General features: G+C 47.7%; 1 protein-coding gene across 6 annotated transcripts in view; it reads left to right on the forward strand.

The window, feature by feature from the left end:
* The window catches only part of IL15 (interleukin 15), a 305,681-nt gene that overhangs the window by 223,685 nt on the left and 59,530 nt on the right, over positions 1-22,466 (forward strand). Inside the window, exon 1 of one of the 6 annotated variants that reach the window (XM_033939841.1) lies at positions 2,184-2,367. The exons of 4 other annotated variants lie outside the window; for them this stretch is intronic. In XM_033939841.1, coding sequence (XP_033795732.1) covers positions 2,278-2,367 — 90 coding nt within the window. In that variant the 5' untranslated portion in view covers positions 2,184-2,277. Of the gene's footprint in view, positions 1-2,183; positions 2,368-22,466 lie in introns of those variants that run through there. One more of the 6 variants, XM_033939801.1, reaches the window with a different exon arrangement.

Here is a 22,466-nt window from a genome sequence, read left to right on the forward strand (position 1 = left end):
GGGGTTATGGGTTCAAACCCACGCTGCTCCTTGTGACCCTGGGCAAGTGGCTTAATTCCCCCATTGCCCCAGGTACATTAGATACATTGTGAGCCCACCGGAACAGACAGGGAAAAATGCTTGAGTACCTGAATCAATTCATGTAAACCATTCTGTGCTTTCCTGCGAGAACATTATAGAAAATTGAATAAATAATGTGAAAAGTTTCAGCCTCTGATAACCAGAGCTGGTATTGTGACATCATAATGCCTTATTCCACCAATGCCAACCTAATCAGTGATGTCACAATGGCTTCATTGTCCTATACTTGGCTCACTTTTGCTACATTTTGATTTCTAGAGTGTTGCAGTGGTTAAAGCTATAGCCTCAGCATCCTGAGGTTGTAGGTTCAAACCCACGCTGATCCCTGTGACCCTGGGCACTTAATCCCCCCATTGACCCAGGTACATTAGATAGATTGTGAGCCCACTAGGACAGACAGGGAAAAATGCTTGAGTACTTGAATAAATTCATGTAAACTGTTCTGAGCTCCCCTAGGAGAACTGTAAAGAAAATTGAATAGATAAAGCTATAGTCAGCTATTTTGTAAGAAGTCTAGGGGTGGAGATGGCACTAATGTAGTTAAGTGTAGATGTTCAGAACTTACCATCTAAGTCAGTGTTCTTCAACTGCCGGTCCGCGGACTGGTGTTGGTCCACAGAAAATTCCTGCTGGTTTGTGCAGGGCTGGCGAGAGCCTCCGACAGTAGCTTCCTCCCCTCTGCTCCCCTCCCAGCAGCTCTCAGTACTTGCCTGCAGCAGCAATTCACTTCGGCAGCCTTGGGGCTTTTGCTGAGTTGTGGCCCGCCTCTGATGATGCAACTTCCTCTTTCCTCAGAGGCGGCGTGACCCATCAAAGGACCCAAGGCTGCCTAAGTGAATCGCTGCTGCAGGCAAGTACTGAGAGCTGCTGGGAGGGGAGCAGATGGAAAAGGAAGAAGCCATTGTTGGAGGCTGGGAAGCTGCTGGATAAAGGGAGAGCTGCTACTGGACCTGGAGGGAGGGAGAAGGAGAGATGCTGCAGGGAAGGGAGGAGGGAAAGGAAAGGGAAGAGAGTTACTGTTGGATAGGGGAAGGAGGGAAGGGAGAAGGAAAAAAGGGAGGAAACAGCTGACAGGGAGATTAGAGGAGGGGTAGGGGTCAGGGTGGAATTGAGAGATCAGATGAGGGAAAGGGGAGAGACAGGAATGAGAAAGTAGAGAGAGATTAATGCTGGGAAGGGAGTCAGCAGAGAAATAAGGAGAGGGACAAAGATGCTGGTGTAGGAGGGATAAAAATGAAGAGAGCAATGAAGCTGGAATGAATCATGTAAAAAGAAGAGAGGCTGGATGGAAACGGGAGAGGAGCATAGAAAGAAGGCAGATACCATATGGAAGGGGGAGAGGGCAGCTGCTGGTGGGAAGAGAGAGAAAAGAAGATGAAAGCAGAAACCAGAGATGACAAAGGGTAGAAAAAAATTTTTTTTTCTATTTTGTGATTAGAATATATCAGATTTGAAATATGTATCCTGCTAGAGCTGGTGTTAGACATAACTGAGGAATGCAAAGCCCAGGCAGTGCTTCTTTAGCTTCCAGCTGGCTTAGGGCTCTCTATGACCAGGGGGCAGTTGCCCTAGTTGCACTCCCCTAACAATATCCCCTAACAATGTGACTGCAGTATTCTGTTAGTATGATATTTCTGTGTAGCATTCTGAAATAATTTGGCTTATTCAGTTTTCTTGATAGTGAAGGAGAGGGGTGTGACAAACCAAGCCCCCGTGCTGGTTTTCTGCCTAGATCTGCCAAGAAGATCCTGTGCAGAAGAGGTGACCAGATCAGCTCTAGTGAGCAACTTAAGTCTGACCTCCCTTATCCATGTTGTAGGAATAGTGGTAATGTGGATCAGGTTGGTTATGAGCAGGCAGAAACACAATATTTGCACCCTGTTAGTACATCAGCCAGGGCAGCTAAAGCCAAGGTGGCTGTGCATGTAAGAATAAGTCAAAGCAGACAGGGGAAGCTTGACCTGAGGCAGCCTGCGGTGGAACCAAAGCCCATCCCCCTCTGCAGGCTGAAGGGGAGTAGCTTTGGTTGGATTAAAGGCAGGCTGAATGAAGCAGGAAGGGGAGTGGAGAGTGAAGTGGTAGAAACACTCCAGGAGGATGAAGCAAGGCAGGAGCCTTGGAGGGAGCAGACAGACTCTGAGATGGTAGATTGGCCCATGCAGGAGGTAGAAGAAAGTTGCCCTACTTCCAATTTTCATGTTCCAGAGGATTTTATGGAAATGGAAATCCAGGAAGCCTGCCCTACCTCAGAGGACCAAACAGAGCTCATGGAACTTAACTGAAACAGTGAGTAGCTGTGAGGCAGCTGGTATTTTTTTTTTTCCTTTCAAAGTATGCTTTGTATTTTGAGTTCCTGGATTTTTGAGCTGGATGTCGTACCTGGGTTTTTACAATCTGCTAAACTGTATGTTTAGTTTGGGCAAAAAGGCATCGAGACAGAGTGAATGGTTTTTGTATGCTGAAAACTCATTGTGTTTGCCGTGGTGGAGAAGCAATCACAGAATCTCGTTCAGCTGAACTGTCTACTAATGTGTGCTGCAGTGACTAGAGAGCCTCAAGAAAAGCTGTTTGGTGCCGTTCAAACTGTGTGCTCTTAGAAATTATAACATTCTGATATGCGCTGTGCTGCAAATACCTTGTTCCTGCTTATAAATAATCTGTTACAGAAAAGGAAGTTTATGTTTCCAGAAAGCAAGTATGTTTTGGAAGACTAAGTCAGAGTGAATGGTCTCGGGCAAGACAACATGCATGGGTTGGGGGGGGGGTTTTCCCTTTCAAACTTGGTTTGGTTGTAACTCCCTGCCATCAGGACTGAGGTCTATGCCTGCATGCAAGGAGCTAAAGGTTAAGAACATAAGAATTGCTGCTGCTGGGTCAGACCAGTGGTCCATCGTGCCCAGCAGTCCGCTCACGCGGCGGCCCTTAGGTCAAAGACCAGTGCCCTAACTGAGTCTAGCCTTACCTGTGTACGTTCCGGTTTAGCAGGAACTTGTCTAACTTTGTCTTGAATCCCTGAAGGGTGTTTTCTCCTATAACAGCCTCCGGAAGAGCATTCCAGTTTTCTACCACTCTCTGGGTGAAGAAGAACTTTCTCACGTTTGTACGGGATCTATCCCCTTTTAACTTTAGAGAGTGCCCTCTCGTTCTCCCTACCTTGGAGAGGGTGAACAACCTATCTTTATCTACTAAGTCTATTCTCTTCATTATCTTGAAGGTTTCGATCATGTCCCCTCTCAGTCTCCTCTTTTCAAGGGAGAAGAGGCCCAGTTTCTCTAATCTCTCACTGTACGGCAACTCCTCCAGCCCCTTAACCATTTTAGTCGCTTTTCTCTGGACCCTTTCGAGTAGTACCGTGTCCTTCATGTACGGCGACCAGTGCTGGACGCAGTATTCCAGGCGAGGGCGTACTATGGCCCGGTACAGCGGCATGATAACCTTCTCCGATCTGTTCGTGATCCCCTTCTTAATCATTCCTAGCATTCTGTTCGCCCTGTACAAACAAAACAAAAAAACACAAGAGATTAAAAAAAAAAAGGGTGGGGGGGTGGGGAGGAAACCACCACCCAGCCGGGTGTTGCAAACAAACTACAAAATAAAGCGCAGATGAAAGTTCAAGAATAAAAATTCCAAAGATTAGTTAGGACCAGGACAGGCAAAGCCCCCACTCGCTCCTCTTCCTACCTGCTCTGGTTTATTTTGGTCGTGAGTTTTTTTTGAGCTGGAAAACAGACCATGTCACTCACTGCTACTCCTGCAGCTGCCAAACGTCAATAGGCAGAAAGCAACAAGGGAGACGTGCACGTGCGGCCCTCATAGGGTCAGAGGGGTGTGCGTGTCCGTATTCCCAGGGCAGGATCAAGTCTTCGAGGGACCCTAGGCACACAAGTACACTGGGCCCCCTAGCCCCGCCCCCGTCCCACCCACAAACTAAACCCCTTTTTTTACAAAAACACGGAAGAGGTTTTTAGCACTGGCTGGCGGGCTGAATGTTCTGCGCTGTTCTGACGATCATAAGAATTCTATGACCATCAGAGCAGTGCGGAGCATTCAGCATGCTGGCTTGTGTTACAAATCGAAGGAACTGTACAGTTTAGGGGGTGAAGAAATAGTGGTGCAAGCATATCCCCCAGTACTGAACAAAATATAAAGATAGCGGATGTAAATTTGAAAAAAAGAGAAGTAACAAATCACTTTACAAATTAACAACTAAAAATGAAACAAAGAATGGAATACATTTTTAAAATTAGCTTTCAGAGGTCAAACCCTCTTTCCTTAGGTCCGTATCCTGTCCTGACCTGAAGAAGGAGAATTTGGTCTCTGAAAGTTAATCAAAAATGTGTCCAATAAAAGGAACACTATTTCTATTTCTAAACATTTCTCAACACAGCCACAATGCTACTTTATCCTAAAGCAAAAAAATAGAATTTTTTCTACCTTTGTCATGTGATTTCTGCTTTCCTTATCTTCTTGTCCTTCTCTTCCTTCCAACCATTGTTTGCCCCTTCCAGAAAACATCTGTCTCCCTCTGCCATCTCTGCTCCTGCTCCCTCCCCCCCTTGGTCTGGCATCCATCACCTTCCCTCTGTTCCCCTCATAGTCTGGCATCTCTCTCCTTCCCTCCCCCCCCTGTGGTTTTTAGTATATCTCTCTCTCTTCTCATTTCCTTCACTCGGATCTGATATCTCTGTCTCCTTCTCCATTCTTTGGCATCTCTCTCCTCTCTCTTTCCTTTCCTTTTCTTCTCTGGTCTTCCTTCTCTATTTTCTGCCTCTGTCTAAATTAAACTCTGTGTCTACCCTTTCCTTCACCCCTCCACTATTTCACTAACTATCTTCTTCCCCCCCCCCCCATCCAGCATATGGGAAAACAGTAGCAGTGGTGAGAAGGTGAGGGCTGGGCACAAGTTCTCCCCATTTCCATCATCTTCCCTGCCCTGCCCCTTTCTTTCCACATCCATCATCTGCCCTGCCCTCTTATCTCTCTCCCTCCACCCCAGGCCCATCTCTCCACTCACCTTTCACTCAATTTTTTTTTTCAACGGCGACACTTCCCCCCAAGCATCGATCGGCAACACGGCCCCCTCCCCCCATCAACGGACCGATCGGCGACGGACCTCCAACCCCCCATCGACAGAAAGTATGACAAACAAGCAACGTGGGTAAGAAAGGCAACGGGAACTATAAATTTGCAAGCGGTGCTGCTTGCCCAAAGCTTCCCTCTGATGCGCCCAGGCGGAAACAGGAAGCTGCGTCAGAGGGAAGCTTTGGGCAAGCAGCACCGCTTGCAAAATTACAGTTCCCGTTGCCTTTCTTATCCGCGTTGCTTGCTTGTCATATTTTCTGCCGATCGGGAGGGAGGGGGGCCGCGTTGCCAACTGATACTGGAGGGGTCCATCTCCATTTGGAAAAAAACAAATGATGCCCTCCTTCATCGGGCCCCCCCGACCATTTTGGGCCCTAGGCATATGCCTACTGGGCCTGTTGGTTAATCCGGCCCTGCGTATTCCCCATGGACAGACCCTTCTCCCCTCTGCCCCCTTCAGCTTTCTTGCGCCTTAGAGTTGACCCGCTTTTGTTGTTTTTTATTTGGTTTTCTTATGCTGTCACCGAGTTCCCAGGAAAGGGGGAAAGGGTTAGGTGCAGAGCTGCCATAATGTCTGGTCTCAGCTGGAATGCAGGCCAGTGCAGGAGAGAGAGAGAGAGCTTGGTTAGCACAGGGGGGAGGGAGGTAAAACAGAGCTCGTTAGGCAGCTTTCCGCCTCAGGGGAGGGAGAAAAGCAGAGGCTGCAAGATACAGGAAGGGTTAACCCCAGGGACATACGGAGGTCTGTGCAGAGACAGAGAGCCGTGCACCTGGGAGGGAAGACGAGCAGCTGGAGACTAAAGCATGCAAGGGATCACCCTCTGAGATGCAGCCGGTGTGTCACTCCTTCCTCTCTGGCTGCTCATACAGGAGGCAGACAGAAACAGATGTCTGCTAATAGGGTCGGCTCTACCTTTAGCTAGTGGCGGGGTAAGGAAGGAATTTATCAAGCGTTCTTGGCCGGTCTATGTATGCACAGTTTGTAGAGATGCCGTGTCACTCTAATTTGGAAGCCAAAACGGGCTGTAGTTTGCCCATGTCTGACCTAAGCGCTGCAGCCCTTCCAAATTGGCCAGGCTGATTTTTTTTAAAAAGCGAATCGATTCAAATTGTGAATCAGGCGGCACTTGTGAGGACGGAGCTTAGGCATTGGTGGAATGAGACATTATGACATCACAATCTGAGCTCTAGAATGTTGCTACTTATGATTTTAAAGTGTCTGAGGCTTATGCAGATGAGGACAGAGCTTAGGCATTGGTGGAATGAGGCATTATGACATCACAATCTGAGCTCTAGAATGTTGCTACTTATGATTTTAAAGTGTCTGAGGCTTATGCAGATGAGGACAGAGCTTAGGCATTGGTGGAATGAGGCAGTATGACATCACAATCTGAGCTCTAGAATGTTGGAGCATTTAGCGCTCTGGGCTGTGGTAGAAACCTCTACCGCGGCATAGTAAAAGAGGGCCAAAGTTAATTTATGTAAACAATTTATATCCCGCTTATCCTACAATTCTAGGCGGGTAAGAAAAAACATACATATTCTCTAAACACACAACATCATAAAACATAGAAGAATAAAATACCTAACACCAGACACAACCCTAAAATGACACCTAAAAATAATACTAAACTACTTGAAATCAAGTGATTGCAATAAAACTGAACCAATAGTTAGGCACAGTAAATTTAAAAGGGCAAAAAGTGATTGGAGACTATTTTGAATAGATAATAAAATTCTCCTTTATTAATGGGCTATTCAAAGATATAAAAATATATGCAAAGGGAGGGATAAGAAAACATAAAACAAATAACCCATAAAAACAATGTGAATTATTTATTCCATTTTCTATATTGTTCTTCCAGGGGAGCGCAGAATGATTTACATGAATTTATTAAGGTACTCAAGCATCTCTCCCTGTCTGTCCTGGCAGGCTCACAATCTATTTAATGGATCTGGGGCAATATAGTAATATAGTAGATGACGGCAGATAAAGACCCGAATGGCCCAGTTTAGTCTGCCCAACCTGATTCAATCTAAAAATTTGTTGGGTTCTTCTTCTTCTTAGCTATTTCTGGGCAAGGATCTAAAGCTCTGCCCGGTAGTGTTCTTAGGTTCCAATTACCGAAGCCTCCGTCAAAGCTCATTCCAGTCCATCTACACCCTCCCAGCCATTGAAGCCCTCCCCAGCCCATCCTCCCCCAAACGGCCATATACATACACAGACCGTGCAAGTCTGCCCAATACTGGCCTTAGTTCTTCAATATTTACTATTATTTTCTGATTCTAGATCCTCTGTGTTCATCCTACGCTTTTTTGAACTCCGTTTTCATTTCTACCCCCTCTCTCTCAGGAGTGCATTCCAGGAGCAGTGTGGTTATCCCAGGACAAGCAGGCAGCATATTCTCACATGTGGGTGACGTCATCCACGGAGCCCCGATGCGGACAGCTTTTCAAGCAAACTTGATTGAAGATTTCAAGTTTGCTAGTGCTGCACCACGCATGTGTGTGCCTTCCTGATCCACTAGAGGGCGCATACCCTCCTCATGGTCTTCAGTTCTTAGTTTTCCGCTGAGCCAGAAAGCCCTGTCTCTCTTCTCTGCGTTCTTCTAAGTGCCTTTCTGGCACCGCGGCTTCTTTATTTTGTTAGGGAGTCGCTGTGCGTTTGTTAATTGATCGTGTATTTTCTTTGTTTCAAAAAAAAAAAGGACTTTTTATTGTGTTTCCATCGGCAAGCCCTTCTTGGGCCTCAGCCATGCTGCTAGGCCTCATTTTGCTGCAGCTGTATTTTCTTCTTCCCTGGCCTCTCTCTGGGCTCACCTCGTGTGAGCAGAATGGCCGGGACCCTTTTTCCTTCGTTGGAATCGGACTGAGTAGCTTCGATCCCCGGTAAGTTTTTCTTTCTTTCTTTCTTCTAGGTGCGTTACCTTGGTAACGCCACCGGCTGAGTCTCAGGCATTCCAGGCATCGAGTGCAGTCGTGCCCGCCTCTACGAGACCTTTGAAGCGTGCCTCCTTTCATGGGAATACTCATCTCGAGGTTGCCCTTTATGGAGCGCACTGCTGCACCTTTATTACCAGTTTCATTGGTACGGTGCCGACTTCTGAACCTCGACAGACTTCGGTGTGCCTCGACGTCGACTGGGGCTTCGTGCCTCGACTGAGGCTTCGTGCCTCGACGTCGGTTGAGGCTTCGTGCCTCCATGTCGACTGAGGCTTTGTGCCTTGACCTTGACGGAGGTTTTGTGCCTCGACGTCGCCTGAGGTTTTGTGCCTCGACGTCGACTGGGTCTTCGTGCCTCGACGTCGACTGGCTTCGTGCCTCGACGTCGACTGAGACTTCGTGCCTCGACGTCGACTGAGGCTTTGTGCCTTGACCTTGACGGAGGCTTTGTACCTCGACGGGGGCTTTGTGCCTCGATGTCGACTCTGGATTTGTGCCTCGATGTCGACTCTGGCTTTGTGCCTCGACGTCGTTTGAGGCTTTGTGCCTCGACGTCGTTTGAGGCTTTGTGCCTCGACTGAGGCTTTGTGCCTCGACGTCGTCTGAGGCTTTGTGCCTCGACGTCGTCTGAGGCTTTGTGCCTCGACGTCGTCTGAGGCTTTGTGCCTCGACGTCGGCTGAGGCTTTGTGCCGCGACGTCGGCTGAGGCTTTGTGCCGCGACGTCGGCTGGGGCTTTGTGCCTGGGCGTCGGCTGGGGCTTTGTGCCTGGACGTCGGCTGGGGCTTTGTGCCTCAACGTCGGCTGCGGCTTTGTGCCTCGATGTTGTCTGAGGCTTTGTGCTTCGACTTTCTGCCTCGACGTCGACTGGGGCTGGGTGTCACGATGTCGACGGATGCTTTGTACCTTCGACGTAGGCTGAGACCGTGTGCTCCGCGTCGCCTGATGCTTGTGCTTCGACGTCGACTGAGGCTAGGGGCCTCATCGTCGGCTGGAGCTCTGTGCCTCGTCGTCGACCGAGGCTTCGTGCCTCGCCGTTGACTGGAGCTTTGTGACTTGACGTCGCTTGGGACTTTGTGCCCTTTGGTTGACTGTGGCCTTGTACCTCGAAGTCGACTGTGGCTTGGTGCCGCAACGTCGCTGGGGGCTTTATACCTCGGCATCGGCTGAGGCTTTGGGCCTCGGCGTCGACTGCGGGTTTGCGTCCCGTTTTCGACGGGGGCTTCGTGCCTCGACATCTTCTGGGGCTCTGTGCCTCGGCGTCTCCGGCTCCTGTTCGAGAGGGTTCCCCGTTTTCTCTTCGGTTCATTCCGGGCAGCCGTGACGGAATATTGTAGTACGGAGTTTGGTTTCCTGGAGGAGACTCTCTCCCTGCTCTGGCTCTATTGCTCCCGCCACGCGTCATCTCGCTTGGCGCAGAGTGTGGCTGAGGATCCGAACCTCCAGGATCGTCTCGCCACTTTTACTTGCGTGAGTACTGCGTTTCTTGAGGCCTCTCTTGCGGAGGCCACTAACCGCCTCTCAGAACGTGACCGGTCCTTCGCCTATCGGGACGCCTTCAGCTGAATCCCTTCTGCCTTGGTGGTTTGGACTCCTCCGGAGGGGCCCTCCTGATACCTTTCTTGTGTTATCTCGGCCTCCTTCGCAGCAGCCGCAATAGCTGCAGCAGCGCCGGGTTAAGGTCCAGCCGCCGGCTTCGGCGACTCCTGGCCGTCTTTTTGACTATTCTCGCATAGCCTCCGGGCTGCTCTCCTTCTGGGGATTCCTCCCCTCCCTTCGGGAGGAGTGTCTCCGTGTCTACGCACTGGGAGTATAGCCTCGCCTCTGTCGGTTGGGCGTTCCCATCCTCCCATCTGCGTCGGGTCCTGGCCCTTCGTGACCTGCACTAGTTTCTAGTCTGGGAGCGGTTCAGACTCTGTCCGCCCCAGTCTCGGGAGTCCGTCGGGGCGGACCTGGACCCAGTTTGTCTGCGCTCCTTCTTGTCTCGGCCTCAGGGGGAGGGCCTTGTTTGTTTATACCGGAAGATGGCCCCTCTGTCCTCGGTCCGCCTCCAGTCTTTTCTGCCTCAGCAGGCCGCCTGTCTGCGCCTGAGTCAGCTGGTGTCTCAGCGGTCTTCGGCCTCGGCCGAGCTGATGCTGATCCTTTGGGATCATGGGTCTCCACGGTTCATGTCCCATGTTCGCCTGGTTTCATCTTCGTGTTCCCCGCTGGACCCGAGCATCTCAGTGATGGCAGGATCGGGATCCCGCTTCCCAGCACTTTTGTGGTGCCTCCCTCCTTGACACGCTTGTTTCGTTGGTGGGCCACCTCTTCATATCCCCGCATCAGAGGGTTCTGCCGATGAACTCCTCGGCTTAGGCTTAGGGGCGCACCTCGACGGCCTTCGGACTCGGGGTCTTTGGTCGGGTGCGGACCGTCGCAGCCGCATCAATCTGCTGCAGCTCCGGGCCATTTACAATGCCGTGGTGGATTTTCGTTATTGGTTGCTGGATTGCGGGGTCCTGGTGCATCCCGACATCCCGGTGGCGATGTATTCTGTGACCAAGCCAGGGTGTACAGGTTCACTGTTACTTTGCAGGGAGGCCCTTCGTCATTGGAGGGGGAGTTACACCACTACTTCTTTCTTTGGGCGGTGTATTTCTGGGACGAGCAGCATTGTCTGGTGGACACGTTGAGTCGCCCTTTTCGGCCGCATGAATGGTCGCTCCATTCTCAGACTCTGCAGCATGTGGTTGTTCGGTGGGGAACCCCACAGGTAGTTCTGTTCGCTTTGCCCCTCACTCACGATATTGCTCGATGATGTTCTCCCAGGTTCGCATCGAGGTGGATGCTTTCCTTCTCGATTGGATGGGCAGGTTCCTCTATGCGTTCCCTCCCTTTACTCTGATTCTCAGGTCTTTGATACACCTCCTGTCGGTCTGCGCCACCATGATCTTGATGGCTCCTCTGTGGCCCTGGCAGCTGTGGTTCTCCCTGCTCCTCCAGCATGTCAGGGAGCCTCTGCTTCTACCTATGTTCCCTTCTCTGCTGTCTCAGTGTTGAGGTTTCTGTTGCATTCCAATCTGCAGTCTCTACACTTATCAGCTTAGTTCCTCGCAACGTGCCTCCCTCCTTCTGTTTCTCTCAAGTCGGTGGGGGTGTTCTCGAGGCCTCTCGAAAGATCTCCACTCGGCAATGCTATTCCCAGAAATGGTCCTCATTTGCTGCGTGGTGTGCTGAGCACCGAATGGATCCGCTCTCTGCCTCTTTGCCTTCAGTGCTGGATTATCTGTTTCACTTGTCTCGGTCTGGTCTCAAATCGACATCTATTTGAGCCCACCTCTGTGCATTTGCTGCCTTTCATCGGCCGCTTGATGGGACGCTGCTCTCCGTCCATCCGATGGTTTCCCGCTTTATGAGGGATCTCTTCAATGTACATCCTCCGCTCAAAGCCCCCCCCCGGTGGGTTGGGATCTTTGTGTGGTCCTGGCTCAATTGGTGATACCTCCATTTGATTCCATTGATAAAGCTCTTTTGAATTACTTCACCTGGCAGGTGGTATTCCTGGTTGCTCTCACGTCTGCTCGCAGAGTCAGTGAGCTGCAAGCTCTGGTTGCGGACCCGTCTTTTCCTGTATTTCATCGTGACACGGTGGTCCTGCGTACTCAACCCCAGTTCTTGTCCAAGGTGGTGTCGGACTTTCCTCTCGATCATTCCATTGTTCTTCTGGTCTTTTTTCCGAAGCCCCACTCGCCTCCTGGCGAGGTGGCGCTTTACACACTTGACTGTAAGAGGGCGTTGGCTTTTTATCTTCAACGCCCTCAGTCTCCTCAGACGGTTCCTCAATTGTTTTTGTCCCTTGACCCTAATCGGTTAGGACGCCCAGTTTCCAAGCGCACCTTGTCCAGCTGGTTGGCTGCTTGTATTTCCTTTTGCTACGCTCAGGCTGGTCTCGCGCTGCATGGTCGAGTCACGGGACATAAGTCCGAGCGATGGCGGCTTCTGTAGCTTTCCTCAGGTCGACGCCTATCGAGGAGATTTGCAAGGCTGCCACTTGGTCTTCGGTTCATACTTTCACCTCCCACTACTGCCTGGATACTCTGTCAAGGAGCGACGGCCGGTTTGGCCAGTCGGTTTTGCGTAATCTGTTTTCTTGAATTGCCAACTTCCCTCCGTCCCTTTTTGGTTAGCTTGGAGGTCACCCACATGTGAGAATATGCTGCCTGCTTGTCCTGGGATAAAGCACAGTTACTTACCGTAACAGGTGTTATCCAGGGACAGCAGGCAGATATTCTCACAACCCGCCCGCCTCCCCGAGGTTGGCTTCTTTGCTAGCTATCTGAACTGAAGACCATGAGGAGGGAAGGCGCCCTCTAGTGGATCAGGAAGGCACACACATGCGTGGTGCAGCACTAGCAAACTTGAAATCTTCAATCAAGTTTGCTTGAAAAGCTGTCCGCATCGGGGCTCCGTGGATGACGTCACCCACATGTGAGAATATCTGCCTGCTGTCCCTGGATAACACCTGTTAAGGTAAGTAACTGTGCTATTTGAACCCACAACCTTAGGGTGCTGAGACTGTAACCACCGCGCCAAAGAGTTTCAATGGACTGATAATTCTGGGTCTCTGAACAGTAATCTCTACTTCCAACTCAAGCAGACTTTATAGTCAACCTGAAGCTGAATATTGATAGAATTCTTCAAGCCTTCTAAAAGTACCTTTCTCCTCCCTGATGTCAGTCAAAAAACCTTTATTGACTGCTGCTGTGTCGGGCAGAGCAAATCAGGGCAATAGAAGGCCGTGAAGCAGCGTGTTTAGAGTGCTGCGGCCGCTGCTGGAATCAGGACATTTGTCGGGACCGCAGGAAGGGAAGAGGGGCGGCAGCAAGGGACTAAGGGAGCCAGCCAGACCGCTGACCCCGATGCGGCTGCAACCAATAACGAAAATCCACCACGGCATTGTAAATGGCCCGGAGCTGCAGCAGATTGATGCGGCTGCGACGGTCCGCACCCGACCAAAGACCCTGAGTCCGAAGGCCGTCGAGGTGCGCCCCTAAGCCTAAGCCGAGGAGTTCATCGGCAGAACCCTCTGATGCAGGGATATGAAGAGGTGGCCCACCAACGAAGGGAAGGGAGGGTCAGATGGGAGGCTGAACGGGGGTTCGGGTGTACCGGGGAGGGGGGGCGAAGACGCCGCTGATGAAGACGAACTGTCTTACAGGGGGGGGAACCCTAAGCGCGCATGCGCACTCCTGCGGCCACAGACATACGGATCATGGAAGCACGCAGATAAGAGTGCGCATGCATGGCTAGGATTATATAGGATATACACACATACATTTTAATTTCTGCATATGTCATATTACATAGGCCCCTTAGACCAGTGGTTCCCAACCCTGTTCTGGTTTTCAGGATAGCAGATTTGCATGCCTGTCACTTTCATTATATGCAAATCTCTCTCATGCATATTCATTAGGGCTAGCCTGAAAACCCGAATGGCCTGGTGGTCCTCCAGGACAGGGTTGGGAACCACTGCCTTAGACTACATCCAAGATAGGATGTGGCTCATTGTCATTCAGACAGGAATACTCTGATTTTCGTATCTAAGTACAGAGACAATAGGAATACTTGCCTGATTGATTATTTTCACTCATTCAGAGTGCTGCTTGTAGGATAAGAATATTAAAACCAAAGCCTTTTGCTGAACTCTCTTTTTACGAGAAAGTACAAGCTGGCATTCCTGAACAGTGCTAAAGTTTATTTGAGGACACAGATTAAAATAGATTAACACTCACTGATTTGAAATACCTGGAAGGCGATAAGTGGATATTGCATTTCCTGGAAAATTAGTTCTAATCTTCAAACACTTATAAATCCTATGCAATAACCAAGAAGGTTAGGTTTTCAAGCAATGAAATACATGGAGTTCAGTAGACTTTTCTGTAGACGTCAGAATTTACAGCTCACTGATGAGAAGACTGGTTAAGATTCTGAGGACAGTAGCCATGTGAGGGATTATGATATAACTAATTATACATAAGGGCTAATCATTGTATAATTATTCACCCCTTATGGCAAACACAAGCAAAAAGTCCAACAGAACTGCAGTGATATATCGAATTGAAGAACAAAAGAAATGGTGTACAAGAATTGCAGGAATGGTGGACAAGTTGCCAAGGCCCAGATTCACTAAAGCCACGGATCGGATCTGATCGGTGGCCGGGGGGCTGATTCACGAATCAAATGAGTGCGATCGGAATCATGCCTCCAACCGACTGCCTGGATCTCAATGCATGCGCAGACCATCTGTAGACGGTCTGCGCATGCACTGGCCCTCCGTGCCCGACAGAGCAGGAAACCTGAAATATGTCAGAAAATCGAGGCGTTGAGAGCACAATCAATTGAAAATGAGGACAAACATTTTAAATCATTTTAAAGCTGATTTTTTTTTTCATGAGACTTGATAAAGGAGATTTTAGCCTTTCATTTTGATTTTTTTTTCTTAAGCATTTTCGTCCCTCGTCTTCATACTCTTTCTCTCCGATTAAAAAAAAAAAATCTTACAAACAATACTTTCTGGTTTTTTCTGCCTTTCTCCATGGCTGTGGCTTGGATATGTTTCATTGAAAACTTTTTTTGCTTTTTTTTTTTTTTCCCCTTCGCAGGCCTGTGGTTTTAACCTGCTTTAAACCCACGAGTTAAAACCAATGGCTTGCACTGCGGGAAAGAGCTGGAGATCAGGGCAGTCGGAAAGGTCCTGAGCGATTGGTCCTCAGCAGTCGCTTACGGTATTTTTGGATCAGTCAGCCCAGTCGGTGTCCCTCATTTTTTTTAGTGACATCGCTGCCTGCCTACATTTGAATGCCATTCCCCCCTCATTTGCAAGCGCGGATCGGAGGATGATTGGGACAGAGGTTAGTGAATCGGGTCGGCGGGAAATCGGGTCTCAAAGGGGTCATCGCTAAGGGTCGGAACTTGATCGGTGGGCTTAATGAATCTAGCCCCAAGTCTTTAATAAACATAAAAATAATCATGAACGTAATCATAAAACAGTTTGTGTCCACAAAAGTTGATGAACCTGGGTTCATCAACCTTTGTGGATGCAAACTGTTCTATGATTATTTTTTATGTTTGTTTATTAAAGACTTGGCGTCTTATTCACCCCTTATCCCAGGTCATGCATTGACTAATAGCAGATAAGGAATTGTACAATGACCAACTGATCTTTGGAGTTCCTTTGGTTCTTCATAAACTTTGTTACCTTATTTGCTTCTTATCATCTTCACCAGAAGGCTATTCTGTTTATTCAAAATTATAGCCTGCTGCTTCCAATGATCACAGCAGTTTCCAATCAAATATACATAATAAGCTATTCCATCAACTTAGAGCTTCTTTTAGTTACCAGGTTCCGACTATATGGAATAAACTTCCTCTTGCTATTAGATCAGAAACTAATTATTTAGTTTTTAGAAAGCTTTTATAAACCTAGTAACATAGTAGATGACGGCAGATTAAGACCCGAATGGTCCATCCAGTCTGCCCAACCTGATTCAGTTTAAATTTTTTTAATTTTTTCTTCTTAGCTATTTCTGGGCAAGAATCCAAAGCTTTACCCGGTACTGTGCTTGGGTTCATTCAATAAATTTTTGAACTGATTGTTTTTATGATTTATTTCAATACTAGTGTTTAAGCCCGTTACATTAACGGGTGCTAGAAAGCAGCCCCCTTTCCCTCTCCCCCTCCAGTTCCTCCCTAACTGTCTCTCCGTGGCCCCCCTTCTGTCTTCCCCCTTAAGCAAAACGATCTGCCTCCCAGCACACCCCTCCCCCAAAGCAGACCCCTTTCCCTCTACCCCTCCAATTCCTCCCTGACTGTCTCTCCATGGCCCCCCATTTTGTCTCCCCCCCCAAGCAAAGCTATCTACCTCCCAGCACACCCCTCCCCCAAAGCAGACCCCTTTCCCTCTGCCCCTCTAGTTCCTCCCTGACTGTTTCTCCTTGGCCCCCCTTCTGTCTCCCCCCCCAAGCAAAGCTGTCTGCCTCCAAGCACACCCCTCCCCCAAAGCAGGCCCCTTTCCCTCTCCCACTCCAGTTCTTCCCTGTCTCTCCGTGGCCCCCCTTCTGTCTTCCCCCCCTAAGCAAAACGATCTGTCTCCCAGCACAACCCTCCCCCCGAAGCAGCCCCCTTTCCCCTCCTGTGAGAATGTTTATCTGCATGAGCCACCTGCAGCACCCTCCAGCCGTTCCTCTGAGCTGAAACTCCTTCACTCGCCTCCCGCCTACACTTTTTTGAAGATTCGCACCATCCCCGCGATCTGGCCAGCTCCCCTAATCCCTTGCCACCGCCACCCCCTTCCCTTCCCATGGTCAACAAACCTCTTGGCTCCAGCAGCGGCCGCAGCACTGTAAAGTTTCAAGTTCAAGTTTCAAGTTTATTAATATATTTGATGAATCGCTTATTAGGATTACTAAGCGATGAACAAAGTTAAAAATAGAGTATAATACAAAGAAACTAACATATTGACAATATTCTTGCATAAAATACAAACATGAGTTGGGAGGGAAAGTGGAAAAGTTACAATTTTCATCTTGGTAGAAAAAGGGAAAAAACAAGAGGGAGGGGGGTGGTTAAACTATAGCACATTTTGAAACCTTTCTTAAAAAGTTTAGATATTAAAAGCATCTTTAAAAAGATAAGATTTTAATGATTTTTTGAACAATGTGAGATCTTTTTCGTTTCTAATATATTGTGGCAGAGAGTTCCACCATTGAGGACCCATCACAGAGAACGTTAGATCTTATTCCTATAATTTTCAAAGAAGGAACAGAAAGGAGATTTTGGCTTGATGAACGAAGTGGACGTTGAGTATTGTGTGGTATTAACAGTCTTGATATAAATTGGGGTTCGTTAAATGCTAGAGTTTTAAATATAAGCAACATTATTTTAAAAATGATCCGATGGCCTATTGGAAGCCAATGGGCATCTATCAACAACGGTGAGACATGGTCATATTTCCTCCTAGCTAGCTCCTGCTAGTTTGATTGCAGTGTTTTGTATTAACTGAATCTCCTTTTTTCTTTTTGGGAAATATTGAGGAGAAGTGCATTGCAATAGTCAAGTTTTGCTATAATTAGAGAGTGAATTAGTATTTTGATTGAATTTGGGCTCAGAAATTTGTCAATTGATCGGATCAAACGTAACTTAAAAAAGCTATTTTTGACAGTAAGAGAAATATGTTTGTGATAATTAGTCTATCATCGATTATTACCCCAAGGATTTTAATAGTAGAAACTAGGTTTAGAGAGTATTGTTAAGAATAAATGAGGTCTTCAGGGTTATCTTTTTTCCCTGTGAATAGCATTGATTTTGTCTTATTTATATTTAATGCCAATTTGTTTGTGTTAAGCCAGTTTTGAATTGTTTCTAGTTTTTTATTGATAGATGAAATATCATTATTGTTTTCTGGGTCCAATGGGTGAATGAGTTGAATATCATCGGCATAAGAAAAAGGAGTGAAGCCGATAGACTGACAGATGCTTAGTAATGGAGAGAGAAAGATATTAAACAGGAGAGGGGACAAAATAGATCCTTGAGGAATTCCAAAAGAAGAAGAGTAAGTTTTAGACAGTTCATTATTAAACCTAACTAATGAGGTACGATTAGCAAGATACGAGGTAAACCAAGAAAGAACTTTGTCGTTTATACCTATCGATTCTAACCTATTTAAAAGTAAGTCGTGGTCTATAGTATCGAAAGCGGCAGAAATGTCTAATGAAAATAAGATAACAGATTTGTGATGGTCTAAAAAGTATTGTATATTCGATGTTAATCCTATCAAAGAATATTCCGTATTGTGGAATTTTCGAAAACCTGTTTGGTTAGGATGTAAAGCGTTGGTGTTTTCAATAAAATCAGAAAGTTGATTAAATATCAATTTTTCTGTTAATTTCGCCAAAAATAGTAAGTTAGCTATCGGACGGTAATTTGATAGTTCGTTTACACTAATTTTATGGTTTTTGAGTATAGGGGTAATGATTGCAGTCTTCCATAGGGATGGAACGGTAGCTGTGAGTAAACTCTTCAGAATATGTGCATGAATGAAAGGTCCGAAGCAAGAATAGTGTTTTTTTAAGTAAAATGGTGGAATGATTTCAGAGCTGGAACCTTTTAAATTAACTTGTTGAAAGAGAGATTCTATATCTTTAATTGAAGGGATTTTAAAATTGGAGCACTTTGCTATAGGAATAAATTTAGTTTGGTTAATATTCGTTGAATTACTTGTTATGTTAGAAGGAAAAGAACTTCGAATATTGTTGATCTTTTGATTAAATGCATCTGCCAAGTCTTGTGCTTTTAAAGTGGACTTTGAATAGTATTGTTTATTTTGTTTTTTGGGTCTATTGATTTTAGAATATTATATAGAGTCGAGGAATTTTTAGCTTTGTCAATCCCCGTTGAGCCTCCCACCCGATTTTCCCTTCTCGCGGTTTGCCCGATTTGCTCTGCCGCGTCTCTGATGATGTCATCAGGGACACGGAAGAGCAAATCAAGGCTGTAGTGGCCGTGAAGCAGCGTGTTTACAGTGCTGCGGCCGCTGCTGGAGCCAAGAGGTTTGTCGACCGCGGGAAGGGAAGGGGGTGGCGGCGGCGGCGGCAAGGGACTAAGGGAGCCGGCCAAACCGCGAGAAGGGAAAATCGGGTGGGAGGCTCAACGGGGATTGGGGGGGAGGGGCGAAGATGACGACGAAGACGAACTGAAAAGAACCCTAGGCGCGCATGCGCACTCCTGTAATGCCACGGACCTACATCTCACAGATCAGGGAAAACAGAAGCACGCAGTTGAGTGCGCATGCGCGGCTAGCGTTTTATTATATAGGATAGCCTGTTTAACCGGGTTTGTTTCCAATCAATCTGCTTTATTGTAATCCGCCTGGAACTCATAAGGGCTATGGCAGAATATAAAAAGCTTTGCAATGCAATGTAATACCGTGTTTCCCTGAAAATAAGAGTGTCTTACATTAATTTTGGGTCCAAAAAATGCATTAGGGCTTATTTTCGGGGGATGTCTTATTTTTTTTTCATGTACAACAATCATCTCTCCCTTCCTCTCCTCCAGCCCAATTCTTCCTCTTTCCTTTCTCCCCACCCCCTATGTGCAGCATCTTTCTTCCCCTCTCACCCATCCCCTTCTGCAGCATCTTTCTTCCCCTCTCACCCATCCCCTTCTGCAGCATCTTTCTTCCCCTCTCACCCATCCCCTTCTGCAGCATCTTTCTTCCCCTCTCACCCATCCCCTTCTGCAGCATCTTTCTATCCCTCCCTCCTATCCCCTTCTGCAGCATCTTTCTATCCCTCCCTCCTATCCCCTTCTGCAGCATCTTTCTTCCCCTCTCACCCATCCCCTTCTGCAGCATCTTTCTTCCCCTCTCACCCATCCCCTTCTGCAGCATCTTTCTTCCCCTCTCACCCATCCCCTTCTGCAGCATCTTTCTATCCCTCCCTCCTATCCCCTTGAGCAGCAGAACCCTACTAACCTCCCACCCAAAAACCGCAGTGGCAGCAGCGCTCTGAGCGGGTTGCTTCGCGGCCTTCCCCGCCAGGGCCTTTCCTTCTGACATCACAAACACACCAGGATAAAAAGCACAGTACAATTATCAACAATGCCACAAATAAAAAGTAATAATTAAAAAAAAATTAAACTTAAAATTGAAGGGTTAACCATTCAACACCATTTAAACCGTCAGGAAAGGCTCCTGGCTGTTTAAATTGCTTGTCTGGAGCTAAGCAGAGAGATTCAACAATATTTACCAGATGGTGCCATTTAATATGCCCTCTAACCGTCCATCCCCTAACTGGTGATGTTAAGGGCAGGTGGGGGTGGAGTTAGGACGGACCGGCGACTTATCCTGATAGCGACAATATTCAGTCTGTTCATTGGCTAAGTAATTGCACAACCCAACCGCAGACCTGGCATCCTATATGTGAACTAATATCTGATATAAGACCTGACTTTACACATTTTCCACCTGACTTTCTCATTATATGCCACATTTCTCCACTCCTTTGTGTTGTAGATAGGCTCCCTCTACTTTGAACCTGTAGCTCCTATTGAGTTCTAGATCGGCTCCCATAGGTGTCACTGAGCGCCATTTATAGAATCCGGACCTAAGTGTGTACCTGGATGATAGAGGGTTAAGTGACTTGCCCAAGATCAAAAGTGCAAATAGAAGAATTCAGTGCAACCAGACCCAAGCAGGGTAACAAGCCAATAACATGCTAATTCTTTGATGCTTCACAGCAGACTCCACTTCTCAGACTCTTGAGGTTTTTCTCAAGCTAGTGGCCAGATTTCCAAAGCAGACTTATTCTCATTTTTTTTTTCTTCTTAGTTCACAGCACTCCCTCTGCGTCGACAATCAAAGTACCAGAGAAACCTAAGGGCTAGATTCACTAACCTCCTTTCCATGCCCGTCCGTGCAGGCCCCACCAATTCACAAAAGAAAAAAAAATTAAAATGGGGGCGATCAGTGGAACGTCCCCCTCGGACCGCACGGATCGCTAATGTGCGATCCATCTGTAGATGGTCTTCACGTGCATCTAAGAGCCGCGACTTTAAAACAATAAACCTTTTACTAGCCCAGCGAGCCCATGGTTTTAACCCGCTTTTAACCTGCGGGTTAAAACCATGGGCTCGCAGTGCGGGGAAGGGCAGGAGAGTTGGAGCGGCAGGAGAGATTTGGGATGAGAGCAGGGCGGCGAGTCGGGGCGGCAGGTAGGAGAGATTTGGGGTGAGAGCAGAGCGACAAGTCGGGGCGGCAGGCAGGAGAGATTTGGGGCGAGAGCAGGGCAGTGAGTCGGGGCGTCAGGCAGGAGAGATTCGGGGCGAGAGCAGGGCGACAAGTCGGGGCGGCAGGCAGGAGAGATTCGGGGCGAGAGCAGGGCAGTGAGTCGGAGCAGCAGGCAGGAGAGATTTGGGGCGAGAGCAGGGCGACAAGTCAGGGTGGCAGGCAGGAAAGATTCGGGGCGAGAGCGGGGCGGCAGGCAGGATAGATTCGGGGTGAGAGCGGGGCGGCAGGCAGGAGAGATTCGGGGCGAGAGCGGGGCGGCAGGCAGGAGAGATTCGGGGCGAGAGCGGGGCGGCAGGCAGGAGAGATTCGGGGCGAGAGCAGGGCAGTGAGTCGGGGCGGCAGGCAGGAGAGATTCGGGCCGAGAGCAGGGTAGCCAGTCGGGGCAGGCAGGAGAGATTCAGGGCAGAGAGGAGAAGGAGATCGGGGCAGAGAAGCAGGGCAGTTGGAAAGGACCTCAGCAACTGTTCCTCAGCAGTCCCTTATTTTGATCGGCCAGCCCAGTCGGTGTTGCTTTTTTTTTTTTTTAAATTTATCATATTTTCCAAAACATATCAAGTATCCACTTGGACAGAAAGGTGAAGTTAAGTGAGGAAACAAACAAACATTACAAATTGTAATAATATAAACAGCCATAATAAAGAATTAAAGCTGAACTTCAGCTCAAGTCCTCAATACCAGGATCCAGGAAGTATATTCAGCGAGCAGTTACTAAAAACAAATCATGGAGAAAGAAGAAAACAGGAAATTCAGTCAGCTGAAGGAAATGTCCAATTTAAACAATAAACACTCATGCTGTCCCCGCTTTCAGGCGAGCAGCCGTCAAAAAGGTTGTCAGTTGCGCTTGATACTGTATCACACATTTGCATGGGTGACGGAGAAAAAAGGTTGCTCCAAGAGCAGTAACTCCCGGTTTTAAGATAAAAAAAATTCACGACGGCGTTTTTGTGCGTCTCGTGCCAGGTCTGGAAACATCTGCATTTTATATCCAAGAAATTCTTTTAGCTTATTTTTGAAGAAAAGTCTAAGCCATCAGGAGTAATGTTGCCGGTGTCGCCATCTCCCTGTTCGAACGTTCCAATATCTTTGAATATATTTAGTGGCTGCTGATCATCTTGTGATTTTTGTAATTTTTGATGTTGTTGTTCTTCTTTTCGTATAGGCAAATAGTAAACCTGGGTAAATGGTGGCAACAATTCCTCTGAAATTTCTAATACTTCCATCATATACCGTTTTAACATATCTCTAGCAGATATTGTTGCTACTCTAGGAAAGTTAATTAATCTGAGGTTGTTATTACGAGAGAAGTTGTCTAAAGATTCCAATTTCCTTCCTAGATTTATGTTATCTCTCACTAGTGTTTCTGTGATCTGTTTAGAGGCAACATTTGAGTTTTTAAGGACTTGTAATTCAGTTATGAGATTTTTAATATCAGTTTCATGAGTACAGGTGGTGCCTCGCATAACGAACGCCTCACACAACGAACGCTGCACACAACGAACTTCATGTCTTGATTCACACAACGAACTTCACACAACG

This window comes from Geotrypetes seraphini, chromosome 1 (genome assembly GCF_902459505.1).
Source record: "Geotrypetes seraphini chromosome 1, aGeoSer1.1, whole genome shotgun sequence".
Lineage (NCBI taxonomy): Eukaryota > Metazoa > Chordata > Amphibia > Gymnophiona > Dermophiidae > Geotrypetes > Geotrypetes seraphini.